Source organism: Agrilus planipennis, unplaced genomic scaffold, assembly GCF_000699045.2.
Source record: "Agrilus planipennis isolate EAB-ADULT unplaced genomic scaffold, Apla_2.0 scaffold311, whole genome shotgun sequence".
Taxonomy (NCBI): domain Eukaryota; kingdom Metazoa; phylum Arthropoda; class Insecta; order Coleoptera; family Buprestidae; genus Agrilus; species Agrilus planipennis.
In genome coordinates, this window is record NW_020439015.1 from 1 (window position 1) to 17,397 (window position 17,397).

General features: G+C 31.5%; 1 protein-coding gene across 2 annotated transcripts; it reads right to left on the reverse strand.

Annotated features, from left to right (window-relative positions):
• Positions 1–674: 674 nt before the first annotated feature.
• LOC108741893 (regulation of nuclear pre-mRNA domain-containing protein 2) lies at positions 675–17,325 on the reverse strand. Of its 2 annotated transcripts, none has more exons than XM_018476863.1 (10): positions 16,501–17,325; positions 16,282–16,423; positions 16,077–16,209; positions 15,747–15,922; positions 15,086–15,248; positions 12,973–13,121; positions 7,541–7,841; positions 3,068–3,667; positions 2,755–2,879; positions 675–1,699 (listed from the first exon to the last, which is right to left on the reverse strand). In XM_018476863.1, exons 1-10 carry the CDS (start codon positions 16,779–16,781, stop codon positions 800–802), a joined length of 2,970 nt encoding a protein of 989 aa, XP_018332365.1. In that variant the 5' UTR covers positions 16,782–17,325; the 3' UTR covers positions 675–799. The 2 variants fall into 2 exon arrangements, with proteins under 2 accessions (XP_018332365.1, XP_018332364.1); XM_018476862.1 differs by having other exon boundaries at positions 3,062–3,667.
• Between the last annotated feature and the right edge of the window lie 72 nt (positions 17,326–17,397).

Consider the following 17,397-nt stretch of genomic DNA (forward strand, 5'->3'; position numbering starts at 1 on the left):
AGTGTCGCCACTTGGTGGCTGGGGTGGGAACCTGCCGGCTTGGGGTGATCTGGGGTGATCCGCAAATGAAACACGGCATTGTATTTCTATATACGTCTCTCTTCTCTGCTTTAATGCAGTAGTTTAGACCTACTGAAAACTTATTTGTGTATCGGTTCGGAATGATCTACCTAAACACATCATAAATGGGCAAGTACTTGCGCAACCGCACGCCAGCTTTTCGTTCGTCCGACCTGTACCTTCTTCTCCCTTAATTTTTCCGGAATACTGATCAGTCCATATATAAAATTTGTAAAAGTTATAACAATAAATTTTGTGAAACTTACACCAAGTGGTTTCATTTAATTTTTTTATTAAGACAGTAAAGCCTATTTATCAAGTAAGAAATATAATTTTATTCGTGATTAATCAAAATAAGCTGTAAATCACGTAACATTTTTACTATCTTTTAATTTGAATGACTATGAAATTTTACGAGTAAATTTTCTAAAGCAACGCGGATTACGAGGCCCAAGGGGAGTATGGTGACCGTAAAGGTGTATAATAGATACGGTCCCAACTAATACACCATAACAAAAAAAATTAAACTTTAATAATTTACATGCACTTCAGCTAATTAAATACATAATTGGTTATCATTAAAAAAAAAAATATACGAAAAACAAACTTCAAAATAATGGCTAGAATCTTATTTTACAAAATTTACACAAAAATCTCAACATTTTAGAAAACGTTTCCTATAATACACTAATGCTACTTATATAAACTAAATTAATTTAGTACACTTATTCATGAAGAACTAAAAGTTTCCTCGGAAATTTCCTTTAAAGTTAGCTCTCGCTCGACCCCCTCTATTAAATCCTCTATTACTTCGTGGTGTTCCTCTACCCCCACGAAAATTGTGTCCGTTAGGAACCCAAGTTTTTATTCTACCCCTATAATCACCGTTTCCACCGCCTTTAAAGTCACACTGATTATTTTCATTTGATCTGTAATTGTTTGAGAGCCAATTACCACGAGCACCTCTATTTCCAAAATTATTCTTCAACCTACCCCCTCTTCCTCTAAAATTAGTTGAAATTTCCGCAGAAAAATCTTGTCCGGTCCAACCATTTGCAGGAATCGGTAAGAGGTTCATCGATTCCTGCATACTAGGGAAATTGGCAGGAGATACCATTGAGGCATTCCACCTACCTTGTTCGAAAGGTGCAACGCCAAACGGAGTAGAAGAATTTAAATTATTCATTGATATTTCACTATTTTCCTCTAAAGTCTTCTCAGATTCAAACTCACCACAATTTATCTCGTCGTTTAAACTGTCTAAAAAATTGTTTGCATCAATATCATCCGTTAAATCTGGAAAAGGTGGTGGAGGCTGCAATGAATCATCTCCTAAATTGTTGTCCTTTAAACTATTAACGCTTTGATTAGAAGAGTCGTTTCCTTTCTGCACCGCTTCAGAATTTGCGACAAGGTTTTCATCATCGCTCAAATCCATATCGATACTTTCAATGTTATCTTGGCATTTCTTAGGTGATTTTTTATTAAGATTATTTACAGTTGAAGTAGAAATATTTTTGGCCGGTGGTGGTGGAGGTGGAGGTAAATTCAAATTTTCAAAATTAAAAGGCGTACGATAATCTTGATCTCCCGTAGCAGCTAGTGAAGAAAAAGGATCAGCGATCTTGTTTCGATAATCCTGACAAGCACAAAATAAATCACATTTTAAATTGTTACAAGATACAAATAATTTAGAACATAATTATGATACTAGTAAAAAAATTTCTTTGTAGGCACAGTATTACATTTTAAACTTATTTCTTTGTGCCTACTTAAGTCGATTACAATCAGAGAACTCTCTTATTTTTCATCATATAAACAAAATACACTGCATGGTTTATAACTTAAAATATAACCGTAAGGAATCAAAGACTATCAATTAAGTGTAAATTCGAAAAAACCACTGTAAATACCTTTCTTTTGGACACTACAAGAAATTATTATTAAAACAGTGGTTTACATTTACGCATTATACAACCACATTTCAAATACCTACCTAGTAATATGATTTTTTCCCCATGACAGTTTGATATTGAGCGTTTATGTTTACAGGATGACCTTAGTTATCATCTTATAGCCTATTATTATTATTTTTCTCTAAACGTTTTAACTAATTTTCCATCATCATTTGCAAGATTATTTCTATTTCTACCTTTTACATTTTCGTGTATTTCATTTTCACTAATAATTAGTTCTTCTAAATATAATACATATTTTATTTTTATATTGATTGTCTTTCTTAAGAGTCCTGTGGCAATGTTTTCTATTTTCTCATAGCTAAACAGAGATTCTATGAAGTGGCTTTGAAGGAATTTAAGTTTATTTACATGACAATTTGTTTTAGAATTTGTTATTTACATTACAAGGTAATTTTCAACTTTAAGTTAGACTGCTAAATACGTCAAGTACTGAATCACTTCTGATTTCTCCCGGTGCCACTCACACTACTGTTTTAAAATAAAAAACGAAGGTTCTCTAATTTTTAATTTTTGATCGGCTGCATGCGGGATGTAAAGCTTAAATAGTTTAATGTTACTATTTTAGGCAGAACTTTTTAGAACGTCAATTATGAAAATGTTCAATATTATTATTATTGCATAAGTAAACAATTAGATGTCTACGAATTGATGCAGAGTATTTTGTACTTTACGATCCTTTTTAATCTTACAAAAACTTAAAAATAAAAATACTAACCTGATCTTGTTTTGACCACAAAGTGGTATCCAAAGTTTGTGAATTTGAAGAATCACCTGGAGATCCTGTTAAACTTATAAGATTACGGTGATCAACGTCTTTACCTCTGTGGCCTAACTTCATATCTGCAATATTACAAAAATATTACTTTCATATCTTGGAAAAAAATTACATCTTTCTTCCGTACTGAATAAACAAAACTAAAGGTTTACATGTAAATTATCCTCAAATATCAGCAGCTACATTTCTAGAGTAAATAGACATTATTATCCGTTTAAAAATATTAATTTCATTAAAAATTACCTACATTTACCTTTCGTAGAAAATGATTCGGCAGACAGTACAGGCAAAATTCTGTGATCAACATCTTCCCGCCTTACAGATTGTCCATCGTGATATTCTACAGGGTCATTGTAACCTTCCTTTTCATACAAAGGAGGACTTTCAGGCGTGTCTAACTCGTTGGGTGGAACTTGTTCCCAATTCAATTCAGAATCCCATGTTTCTGGTTCCTCCTCCGGATTATATTCATCGTTTTGAGAGTACGACGGAACATGAGTAACCGGGATATTTGTAGGTGGAATGGAACAATCATATGTACTTATATTTGAAGGATTGACAAAAACAGAATTTTCTTGTATTTCAAAAGGTGATTTTGAATTTTGGAAATCTTTACTGTTACTATTAATAAATGACTGATGATTGTAGGTGGTTGTTACAGGGAGATTATAGTTTGCTGTATTATGAATGTCGTACGTTGAATTGTAGTTGGAATTTACAGTTGAATGATGATAAGTGTTTGCTGATTGAGAAAACTGCTGCTTTTCAAAATGAGGCAACACTTGCTCATAAGTAGGAGTTGGAGTGGAGTGAGATGAAGCTGTTGATAGTTGATACCCCATATCACTATTCGCTAAAAAAAATTAAAAAAGTTACACAAGACAAATATTAACATTGTTATCAACATAATTTTCAGTAATAAATATACACCGTAAACCCCATTATCTGTTAACATCAAGGTTTGCGTGTGTTTTTATACAGCCACAAACAGAAATTACAACGACCATCAAAAACATTTCGAAATAGATCAGAGTAAGTCGTGTTATTATTAGGTACATTTAGATCGTAAATATCCTAAATATTTCAGTATCAATTTATAAAAATTTTGAAAATAGCGTACTTCAAATGTCAACGAGTGCAAATATAAATAATTTATCACCATCGTCATCAAAGGGTCGTCAGTTCTAAGACTGATTGGACACGCATCTCCGCGCTTTCCTATGCCGAGCTAATCTTCACATTTCCCTAAAACTAGAACATCCCACATACGTAACTACTTGTGAATAGTAATCTACTCTCGATCGATCTATACCCCCTAAATTTCCGTTTCTGCTTCTAAGATGTCTCTAACGAGCCCTTCATGTATGAGAAGGTGTCCTACTAGCCTATATCATCTATTTCTTCCTGAATCCATAACGGCCTCTATTTTCCTACTCTTTCTAATACCTCCTCATTTCTAACCTTCTCAGTCCATAGTATCTCCATCATTCGCCTATAACATCACATTTTGAACTCTATTAACCGTCCATGTTTCGCACCCGTACGAAGCCGTGCTCAAGACATAAACTTTTAACAATCTTTGAATTTCTAAATTAACCCATCGCGAGCATAGAAGTGACTTCCTTATATTTATATCTCTCCTGCTCTTTTGATTCTGAATTATCTGACCTCTTAGATACCGAAAATCAGGGACTAGTGATTTTTTTAAAGCTTGTGGCGACAACATAGTCGAACAATAAAGTTTAGCAACGCTTGTTATGTTAATGAAATATTTTGTTTAACGTCAATATTTTAAATACATAGGAATAAAAGTCTGATTTCAACTAATTTTCACTATTCCTATATTGGTTGAATCTCAAGAAGAAGACGAGAGCTTATGAAAACCATCGAAGAAAATTCTTCTCTCCACATCAAAAGAGTACCGATTCCTGGATCATCACTTGCTGTGTTGTGTGATACATCAACAGGAAAAACCTCGGCCTTTCATCACACCTCCATTCTGTCGTTGTGTTTTCACTCAGCTTCATAGTTTAAACCATACAGGCGCTAACCCTTCACTCAAGTTAATCAATGACCACCTTATTTGGCTTTCCATGAATAGAGATTGTCGAAATTGGGGTAGTGCTTACAATGAATGTTAATTATCAAAGATTTATTGTCATGTTCGTGCTCCTCTTGAATCGCTCAAAACTCCGACACAGTGTTTCTCACCTTCATATCGATCTGATTGGCCTACTTCCAACTACACATTCTTTTCGGTATTGCTTAACTGTTATCGATCGTTTTACTCGATGGCCTGAGGTTTATCCTTTACAGAATATTAATGCAGATTCTATGGCTCATGCACTTCTGAATGGTTGGATTTCTCTTTGTGGTAAAGGAGCTCAATTCACTTCTCATTTTTTCAAAAATTTTGTAAAACTTTTTGGAGTTCAACATAACTTAACTACGAAGTGGTATCCCGCTTAGAATGATTTAGTCGAACGTTAACATCGTCAATTAAAAGCTGCAATCATGGCTTTCGATATTAATCGAGTTCATGCTTTACCGTTTGTGCTTCTCGGAATTCGTTCAGCTTTTAAGAAAGATATTAAGGCTACTTCAGCTAAATTGGTATATGGAGAAACTCTTCGTCTGTCTGATGAGCTTTTCTTTTCAGGCTGTCAGCCGTCATCTGGAATTGTATCCTACCACGAGCAAGATCGAACTAGGAAGAGAGAGACTTGCTAGAGTGACTAGCGAGAACGATCAAATATTGGCTCACCCTGTTTATTAGTCTATGATAGCCACTACGGGCACTAGAACTAAAAAGGTCAAATATTGGCAGACTCTGTCTCACAGACCAAGGTTATCACTCGTTTAACAGTAAGAAATGCTGTGGAAGTGTTCGTTTGGTTTGGCCTGATCCCTGCCATTGTTGGTCCATTCCCATGACGCTTATCACTATCGTAGACGAGCCCTCGATTAGAGGCACCTTAGCGAGCTACCCTGATGTGTCCAATGCTTCCGAAACCGACAAAGCGAAATTAATAAACACTGATGCTCAAATAAAATATTCAGTTTTACTTTCATGTGAATGAATTTGTTTAAATCTTGTATATATTATATTTAGTCACTTTTTATGATTTCTCTTATATTTTTCTTCAGAATAATTTTCACATATATATTTTTACCTCTAATTTTAGAGGTTTTTCATAATTACATCAAATTTGTAATTAGTCCTTTATTTGGTTCGGTAAACTGGTTTTATAGCTTGAGAAGTTTTAACAGTCGATTAGGACCGGCTCTTAACAGATTAGGTATATTTACCACAAAATCCAGCAAGGCAGATACAATCAAATTGATCTCAAAGTAGAACCGGCAAGAGTTTGGTAAAAAACTCTCTCGTTTGCATTCTAATTAATTCAGATGAGTGTGTATTTACCGTATAACTAACGACAGTATCTATTCTTTCAGTTGAAGGTATCTGATCTGGGTTTTACGCCGCTAACAGTTGTTTTGAGCATCTCACGGCTTTTACTAAGTAACTATAAGATTTAAAATTAGCAACAACGTAAAATCAAAGCTTCCATATTGTTAGGTGGAAACTTAATGGCTACATCTCGTGCATTAATGTTAGACCGCCTTTTTATTGTTTTTTGGTTTATATGGTGCACGCTTTGTTTGTACCTTTCCCATACTTGATACAACGATCTATTTACATTTTTATTATTTTAATCCATTCCTGCTTTCAAAACATGACTCTTGGTTTCAAGTTATCAGACAACAAATAACAAAAATCATTTGAACCACTGTTGTATATCTATACTACGCTAGGTTCAAATCACTGGAATGTAACAATTAGAATGAATCATCTGTAAATTGAAGCTTGCAGACAGGTCAGGAGACAGAGCTCTTTGATAAATTTGAAAGAACCAATCAAATCAAGAATAAAATCGGCATTGTGGCGTCCGAAACTGACCAATCGCGTCTAACGAATTTACATTGCCGCCGTGATATCTACTGTAAATTTGCAATGAATTGTCAAGGTATAATAATCTGACTGGGTTTATTGGGGTTTGAAATGTTGAATCATTTTAGGTTTCCACAAAAATAAAATAAATATAATTTTGAACCAATTTCTGTATCCTTTTGGCACATATTATATGTACGGAACTCATAAAGAATCTAAATTGATATTGATCGTAATTGATCACAACGTAAGTAGAAAGATCCTACCACTACCACAACACCTTTATAATTTTCCTAAATTATTCAAATTAAAAATTCTTTAGTTCTAAATCAACCTTCGTTTACTTCACTCTTCTTACTCTCTAACAGTGTCTAATAAATATTTGTTTTACCAAATTTTATTATTAATTTATCGAACACGCATAGAACCAAAGATTGTTTTTCTCCTTATTCCTTATGCCATTCCGAATTGACAGAATAATAAAATAAATGTTAAAAAGAAAACAAAATATGTTATCCAAAATAAAGCTGACAAATTGAGGATTGAAATTCGTTTTAGATCTTTAAAAACTGTGAAATTTTGGGTACCTACTTATGTTTCGTTTAAAAAAAATTGTTAATAATTATTACATAATTGATACAAAACAAAAACCGATGCACATAATTTATCACATGACATTAAGCCTGTATTGACTCTCGAAATACACAGATTATGTGAAAAACATTCAAGTTAGGTTAATTTAACTTTAATTTACAAATGAAATAAAACACTTACAGTAAGCCGAAGTACTGTTGTAGGCTGTACCATCAAACACGGATGAGTTACCATACGACTCGTTATGTTTACTAAAAGGTGGCATAGGAGGAGGCGGAAGGGAAGGAATTTGCGTGGTTGAAGTGTTATATTGATAATTTGTATTTGGAGGAGCAACAGGTTTTGGAGGAGGATTAGACATATCCGGGTAAACACTTTTGGTGGTAAAATCGTCGCCTATTGACTTCTGATTAGGTAAATTAGTCGATTGTGTAGTCGAGCTGTCTTGACTTTTATTAAACAGTGATGCAGTGTTGAAATCCTGAAACATATTAATTTATAAAATAAAAACTTTACTCAGCAATTCTTGTTGTTTTCAAGATATTACAAGACCCTATGATAATGAAAAGGGAGATTCTTGTATTGATATTATTTTTGTACCTATCAGACTAAGTATAGTGTTTTCTGATCATTGTCCTCTTATAATTACTATTAAAGATGAAATAAACGAAGAAAACATGAATTACTTCTATAAAATTACTATAAGAAACTGAATAATGTAGCTAGTAAAACAAAGTAGAATAAAATATTATCAGACGATTATTAACAAAGGAAATAAAAAACTAAGTACAAAAAACCGAGCAGAAAAAATTAATCTAAGAATGTACCCCGAAAACAATGGATAGTAAAAGCTTTTATGATATCATGTTCTACTAAATAACAGCTTAATAAAATTTGGAAATTAAATCCGAAAAATGAACAGTTAAAAGGAGAGTATAAAAAGTATGTAAAAAATTAGAAATGATAGCAGAAGCTAAAGCAAGTTACGAATGTAACCTAATAAAAAAAAGTTGCGACAAGAAGTTATGGAATATTATCAACCTAAAATTAGGTAAAAAGTAAAAAAGCAAGTAAAAGTGATTATATAATAAACGACAATAATGTCATTTAGTGAAGTTGGGATGAAGTTAAAGAAAAAGATTTATGTAACAGATAAAAATAAAATAAAAATGCCGACTATAAATAAAAATATCATCTTCATAAACCCTGAATCCAAAGATGAAGTTAAAAACATAATAGATGGCTTAAAAGAAGAAAGAAAGAAGGTGGGGTTGATGATATAAATTCGAGAGTTCTAAAAGTGACATTTGATTACATAGTTGAACCTTTAACTTATGTATTCAAGTTATGTTATCTACACAGTTGGAAGTGTGGCCTTTTGAAAAAAAAAACCTATATATAAATCCAACCATAAAATCAAAATAATAAGTTATAGATCAACCTTTAATGTGTAATATTGTAAAAATCTTAGAAAAAATTGAGAGAATTTATAAGTTCATTAATAAATATAATATATTATCTAACAAACAATTTGGTTTTGTGAAGAGTTTAGGAACTAAAAACGCTTTAGCTCATATAACGAATGAAATACATCGTATAGTGGTTAAATAAGACTAAAACAATTATAATTTCCTTCTTGGATTTAATTAAGGCTTTTGACACTGTCGATCACGAAATTTTATTAAATAAAATTAATTGCTATGGAATAAAAGGTAAGGAGTCGAATCTATTAACTTAGCTATCTCTACAAAAGACAAAGAGTAAAAATCGGTAATATTGTAAGTGATTACACAGAAATCAAGGTAGGTGTGCCGCAGGGTACAATTTTAGGCCCACTACTTTTTATTCTATATGTGAATAACCTACTTAAAGGAATCACGAATGATGACATAATATCATACGCTGATGATACTGCTGTAATAACCGAGGGAAAAACATGGAAGAAACTGAGAATAAAATGAGTGAGGTATTACATTAGATAAATCTATGGTTAGAAACTAATAAGCTCACACTAAATGTTGACAAATCTGTATACATTACCTTCGGTAATTATTACAATAATGTACCCATTAATATTAATATTAAAGTAAATAAAAAACCATTAAGAAGAGTTGAAAACTATAGATGCCGGGGAGTTTTAATTGACTTTAATTTAAAACGGAATGAGCGCATTGAATTCATGGTAAATAAAACTGAATATGGCCTACTTCCAACNGATCAATAAATAAATAAATAAATAAATAAATATCATTATTATAAAACTAAAACTATCATGACTTAAAGTGTTTTTGCTAATTGTAATCGTGTCTTAAAACTAATGTCATGCCAAAAATAAGCTTTATAATTTTTACAGAGCGTTCAGAAAAAAATCCCAGTTTTAAAATTCCGTACACGATTAATTTCGTTAATTCAAATTGCACCTATCATATTTTATTTTGTCATTTGATTCCTCTTTTAATCCTCTTTGAATGTTTTCTATGCTTTGTTTGAAATTTTTTGAATTATTTTAGATGCTTACCTAAAATATTATTTTTTAAAATTTAAAACATAAAACTAAATTTCTCTTAGGATTGCAGCAAAAATTGCAAAAACATTTATTTCCTTATTTTCATTTCAAAGAACACATTTAGAAGCAAAACTTGTGAAGAACCAAATTTTCGCATGACGTTAGTCATAAAACACGACTATAACTGGGAAAAAATTCAAATCATGTTTTGTGGAAGTTATGATTTTCTATAATTGAGTTGTGGGAAAGATTTTTTTCTATAAATGAACTTACACCATCCACAATAACTACCAAATTTTCAAATCTCTAACACGCTTAGTTTCCCTAAAGTATCTAGTGTACTACTCAATTTGAAGAACCCTGTATGTATTTATTAAGGGTAACAAGCTATAAATCAGATCACTCATCCTTTAAATTTCATATACTTGTTAGAAACAATTTAGAATATTATAAGAACAAGGCGACACACTGTCTGTAACTGGGTACTTAGGTACTATAAGTAAAACATTATCATGTTTAATAAAAAAAGTTTAAAGCCATGTACGTTGTAACAAAACTGTTAATTTAACAACTACTGTCTTTAGGACGCACAAATAAAACACTAATAAAAGTTTAAGATTGGTAAGACACATCCACAATACTCATATGGTTAAATATATAATATTATTTCAAATAGAAAATAATAAAAGATTGGTACCTCACGAGAGGTTTATGATAAAGGTCTTACATGAGAGTTATTTTCAAAAGTTACCGTGCAATAAAAAAAATCAGAATTATACAGATGTACGATTTGGTGTGAAACAACCAAATTTATGCTCTTCCTCATATTTCCCATATAACAAAAATATGTACAAGATTTCATCAAGAAAATTTTTTAATTTACTTAGAGGGATAAATTCGTTCTGTCAATATTTTTTATTCAATAAAACTTCATAGCTTCAATATTTGAAAATATAAACTAGCATATGTTTGGTAGATATTTTATAGAAGCCTGTAGATCGCTGATAAAATCTAACAAGTTCAAATCGCAATCCACGTCAGCTAATTTTGTCAAAATCAAACCAATAAAAGCTTTTTATTTTCTTTTAATTCCATTCGCGTGCCACAACACGTAATTACTTATCGATTCAGTTAAACAAGTAGATACCTACTCATAATTAAAATTTGCAAATGTTAACTGAAAATGAATACAATTACTACCAAGTCTCCACACATGACGACCTTACTGCCCTCTTCATAAAATTTAAAATAATAATGGTCACTAGTGTCTCTAAAATCGCTTATTCCCTCAGTTTTTAACTCAACAGAATATTTAATTTAATCAATTTATTATTTTTGTTTTTTCTATGAAAAGTAGATACCTTTTGTTATCTAACTTTCTTAACCGGTATACATATTTTATTTTTATATTGATTGTCTTTCTTAAGAGTCCTGTGGCAATGTTTTCTATTTTCTCATAGCTAAACAGAGATTCTATGAAGTGGCTTTGAAGGAATTTAAGTTTATTTACATGACAATTTGTTTTAGAATTTGTTATTTACATTACAAGGTAATTTTCAACTTTAAGTTAGACTGCTAAATACGTCAAGTACTGAATCACTTCTGATTTCTCCCGGTGCCACTCACACTACTGTTTTAAAATAAAAAACGAAGGTTCTCTAATTTTTAATTTTTGATCGGCTGCATGCGGGATGTAAAGCTTAAATAGTTTAATGTTACTATTTTAGGCAGAACTTTTTAGAACGTCAATTATGAAAATGTTCAATATTATTATTATTGCATAAGTAAACAATTAGATGTCTACGAATTGATGCAGAGTATTTTGTACTTTACGATCCTTTTTAATCTTACAAAAACTTAAAAATAAAAATACTAACCTGATCTTGTTTTGACCACAAAGTGGTATCCAAAGTTTGTGAATTTGAAGAATCACCTGGAGATCCTGTTAAACTTATAAGATTANGACAGAATATACAGACCACTTCGAATTATTTTATTAGTATTTCTGTGTTTTTTCAAGACTTTGTTTTCTAGAAAGACCACCTCTCACAAAGAAAAGTTCGTGCAGATTTAACAAACTAGATTTATTCACAACTTGTTTAAGTCAACACAAAAAATTTTTCATTACAAAATAAACTTTATTTGGGCAGAGAAAGTGTGCATTTTGCGAGTTCAGGCTAGTTAATAATCTTTATGTTTTAATTTTGCGAAACTTTCCCCGATCTGCCTGCACTCACAGGCACAATAATTAATATTATAAACACCCACCCGTTGTGCTTGATGGCGCAATTTAATATTCAAATTTTTTGCGACTTGCATTTACTCCCATTAATATCGGGTCTACGACGGTAGCGCCTCACGATAATTGTGCTCTTATATATATATATATACATGTATGAAGCACAGTTCGCAACTCGCTATTATACCAATTATACCAATTAAATGCAACTTTCATCAAAACGGACTAGAAAACTACAAATATGGGCAAAAAAAGCGAATAGGACTAAAAGCATCAAGACTAATAATGCATAAGAATCCAGATGTGAAACTCAAAACGGAAACTAAGTCTCTTTGCCTCCGCACAAAGCCTAACATTACGCACCCCTATGTAGTTTCTGATTCTATCTCTAATTTTCTTGGTCACAACAATATAGCAGAAGTGTAGTGAAGGATAAATTCCTAGTTAATTTTAGCATTACACATTTTAAGATTGTTTTGAATATCTCCTGAATATTACACTTAGTTTACTAACACTTGCGCGCTCTGATAAGGAAAGAAAACGTAGGCATTTATTCACTATTACGATCATTACTTACACATAATCGCCGCAACTGTTTATTTTTTTCTTCAAAAACAACTCTATGTGACAGCATTTTCCTACCTTTTCATAATATGACATTCAAATCGTAATTTTATTTACTTTACATATGTATGTATCTCCATTTCTACGTCTGGAACGCTGTTTGTATTGACTTCGAAACAATTAAATGTGAAAATTTCTTTCATTTTCTAGTGTTGATGACTTTTCAATAAATATGCATTTACTACGTCACAGCACATAAGTAGTTTTTAATTTTTAAATATATTAATTTAAGTATTGACTCACCTGCAAATTGAATGGATTGCTTGCTCCCATAAAACTGGAAAAATTATTATTCTGTATATTAGTGCCATCTTCGTTATTGGTTAGAGGCGTGGGATTATAATATCCTGCATTAGTATAGATGGTTGTGTTGGTGAGTGCAACTTGTGGCTCTAAAGAAATAAATAATAATTTAAAGTATGACCTTAATTACAACCAATACATACATTTTTGGAGTAAAAACAAACATTTTGTATTTATATTATATTTCTTTTATATGCTCATGCATTATTTGTTATTTGTTAGATTAGAATAAGTGCGATTGATGATGTTCCTTTTATAGCCAGCTTAGAGTAATTCTTTGTTCTTTTAACATTGTAGGCTTGTACGTATGTAGTTAATTGAAGTCATTCGCAGTGTGTCAATGTCATGGGTCAGTAAATAATAATATTATTGCCTTGACCAATGGGTGAGTTTCTAGACGAACAGTTTCCTGGACGCTAGAATGGACGTACGGGTCCTGTACCTGAAAGGACGCGTAGTCCTGATCTAAATCCGCTTGACTTCTTTGTAAGAATTGTATGAAACTGCACGTGTATCAAACACCAGCACGACTCTATGTAATCGCTGCAAAGGAAGTACGCCAAATGCCGAACATTTTTGCGAGACTAAGAAATATTTTTTGTAGTCCACATACGTATCTGTGTATGTTTACTGGTGTTGTAATTAATTTTTTTATCACACTTCCGCGGAAGTAGAACGTAGAATTCCCCTATTGAATGTAACGTTAATTTGGCGTCCAGCCTATGATTAATCGTAGAATTTACATAAACGTAAAAATTTAAAAATAAAAAAAGACGTAATTAATTACTTAGCATGTATAAACCTTATATTAATCTCATTATGTTTATTTAATAAATTATTAAAAAGCAGTATTTCAGCTGAAAAGGTTTTTATTCTTACCAAAAATAACGGTTATAATGACAGTATCGAACTATCGGATTCTGTTAGTCTCTTCACTAACACGGTTTTTAAAAGTTTGTATGAATTTTCCGTTGGATTGATATTATCACGTCTTATTCTATTCGATATACCATTCCCCTAGGTTAGCGATAGTAAAATTGGACATTACCGCATCCTTGATGATGCGGGTCGTAGCAAACGGCGCCTCCAACGATCTGAACCATAAGTCAAGCTTTTGAGGCCAAAATTGCGAAATTTTTATGTTTTGATGGTTTACTGCGTTGATACTATGGTTTTAGATGTCGAAGGTGCGGAAAAAAGTATAGTGATTATGAGTTTTTGAGTAGCAAAAATGGGTGGAAATAGAGTAGTGTTAGTAGGTACTTTGAACATATGCATACTGGGCTTGTTTAGCGGATACAACGCGCATCGGTTGCCACGTTGTTTCTGTTCAATTCGCCGACGTATGGCTTTTTCCATAATTTTTAAACTTTGCGTTATTATAACTCAACAAAGTGAAGGTCAATATATTTGTTTTTTTTATAATTCAGAACAAAAACATTTATAAATTGTTAGTTCTGTTAGTTTTTTTATTAGTGAATAAACTGGTACAACCACTACATAGAGCCTATACTCTCCATGTTAGCGACCCGAAGTTTCATTAAGTTTATGACAAATTAGAGGTCAATTGACTTCAAATTTTAAATTTTATTTAGTCTGAGTAGTCCAGTAACTTTGGATTTAAAAAAGGCTTCTGATGTAAAAAATTAATGACGAATTTTTTTTAATCGATTTATTTTAATGTTAGTGTTAGAAAAAAATATGAAAAATGGAACTCGAAATCATTGTCGCTTAAAAAATTATTTAACGTTAAAGTTAATAAAAAACGGTTTTATGCTAATATTAATCCCTGTAAGGAGTAGATATTTCCGAGTATGTCAGGTATTTCCTACCTACGTATGACTCAAGCATCAACATATAAGATATTTAATGTATAACGTGTACAGTTTTTACTCAATGCACTAGTGATTGATTATTATTTCTTAACAATATTCTGCGAAACATTATGCAAAAACCGCCTATGACACGCTGATTAGTACTAATAAATTCGAAGTCACGATCCACGTCTAGTAGTCATAACTACACACCATCAGCAATTCTTATTGTTACTTACCTAAGTGTAGGGTAGCTTCTGCAGATGGCAGTTCAATATCAGAATCAGGACTTGGTGAAGGAGCATTTACATCTGGCGAAGGTATAGGACTGGGCAATGTCGGTAAAACTTCATCTATTTTTTTTTTTACGCTTTTGACACGAGTTCCAAAGGTTTTATAAGCCTAAGCAAATAACAAAAATTTGTAGTATATAAAGATTTTAGTGTGTATCCAAAGCCAGTATAGGGTAAAAACGTTTTTTATAGTATGCACGACAGCCAGCAACTCGCCATAATAACAGGGCTATGATGGATAAATCATTTGTACTAAAATAGAATTACTCTAAATTAAGTAGTACTTATACTAGATTTTAGTGATGGTGTGGTTTGCAGATTATCAAATACAAGTCCTCAGATCACACACTACACTAACTAACATACTGATTAACTTACGATTAATGTATTAACAACTAAAACCTAGAAAACATTAATTGTACTTAAGTACAAATCATTATTACATTATAGTCTTAATAAATCCTTATAATTAAGGTGAAACGTCGGTGGTCGTTTATATAATAAAAAAAACTTTTTACCATATACTTACTGACTTTAGTTATACACTCCAATTGAAAAAAAAGGGTATAAATGAAAATTATAATGATTTTAATAGGAAACTACTTACATTAGCGACAACTTTAACATCCTTTCTTTCAGTTTCAAGCTGAGTTTGTGCCTGTTGTAAAACTGATATTAAATGTGATCTGGCTTTTATTTCTGTCTTTAAAGCAGCAACATAACTTTCTATATGTTTTGTGTAATCATCCAACTCTTTTTCAACATCATCAACATGAGCTCGGTCTAAAATAGTTTAGTATTTATTGTACTCATGTAGAGAATTTTAAGTCTCAATTTTTCATTACTGTAGTTTAATGACATCACAATAAAGGAATACTGGATCAAGAGTTAAAATAATAAAAATCAATTGAAACTTTTTAATAATCTTACTACCCACCTTTTAATGATGTTACCAATGACTCTGCATCAATCTGTATCTTTGGATTATGTTCCTTAAGCTGCTTAAGTTTTAAATCTGTTTCAGTTTCAAGATTTGAGCAATTTTTAATCTTCTGCATTAAGTATGATAACTAAAAATATTTTACATATTCAAACACATAGTTTTAATATCTTATCTGATTTTACTTTTTCAAAAACTATACCTGAAATTCAGTTGGTTCGTCAGTTTTCTTTGGTGAAGCACTTATAAGTCCACACAAATCAGAAATAAACTCTTCTCCATATACTCCTCTCTGTTCCCATATTTTAAAGATTCTTAATATTTTATGTTTCACTTTTTCATCTCTGAAAAAAGCTAATTATTATATATAATCTAAATATATGTTATTATGATACTTTGAATGAATTATTCAATTTATTACCTAACCATAGTAGTTGCCTTTTGCAATGTTGTAACCCAGCTTTCCACAAAATCATAATTCTTCCTTTTTGAATACTGAATAACATCATTGGCCAAATAAAAAAGAGTTAATCGTTGTTCTACTTTGGCTCTTTTGAGGACATTGAACCAAGATAAAACAATTTTCTTATGAAACTGTCGATTTTCCAAACACCAGTGACAACAACTATTTATACTTTCTTGAGAGTCCTTTAATGATGAAAGACGTTTTTCAAATTGAGCAGTATTAAACTCTGAAGTCATGGTTAACTGCTTGAAATTGCACACTAAACTTAACCTCACTTCAGTTATTTAAAAAGGCACTATGTAAATTACATTTTGCTGAATGATTGCTCACGATACATAAGCGACAATGCCTGTTTAATTAAAAACCTCACTGTATCATTTTAACAAAATTAACTAACTAAGTTTCGATATAAATCGACTTCTAAAAATCATGATTACAACCAACTGCTTGTAGCTTTCCCGAAAAATTCACGTTAGAAAATGGTTGGATAGACGCTTTGAAATTCAAACCAACTATTTCGTAAGTATTACTACAGCAATTCCTTTTCAAAGGGGGTTGTTTTCACATACTTTACAAAAGGCCTTTAACAAAAAAGACATATAGTTATTTTGTAAAAACAAACATAAATCCACTACAAAGTATGTTCTTTACAGGAACAAAAGAACAAATTTCTATTTTTTTTAACGTTTAACGCGTTTAACCATCATTTATTAACCGTAGCTATGAAAAACACTCGGAAACCACTACAATCCACATAAAAATGACAACAAATGTCTCAAATGTCGGTCTCTCGCATCTCTATACATATTCCATAGATAAACACATATTTTTTCTATAACCTGAAATATCCAA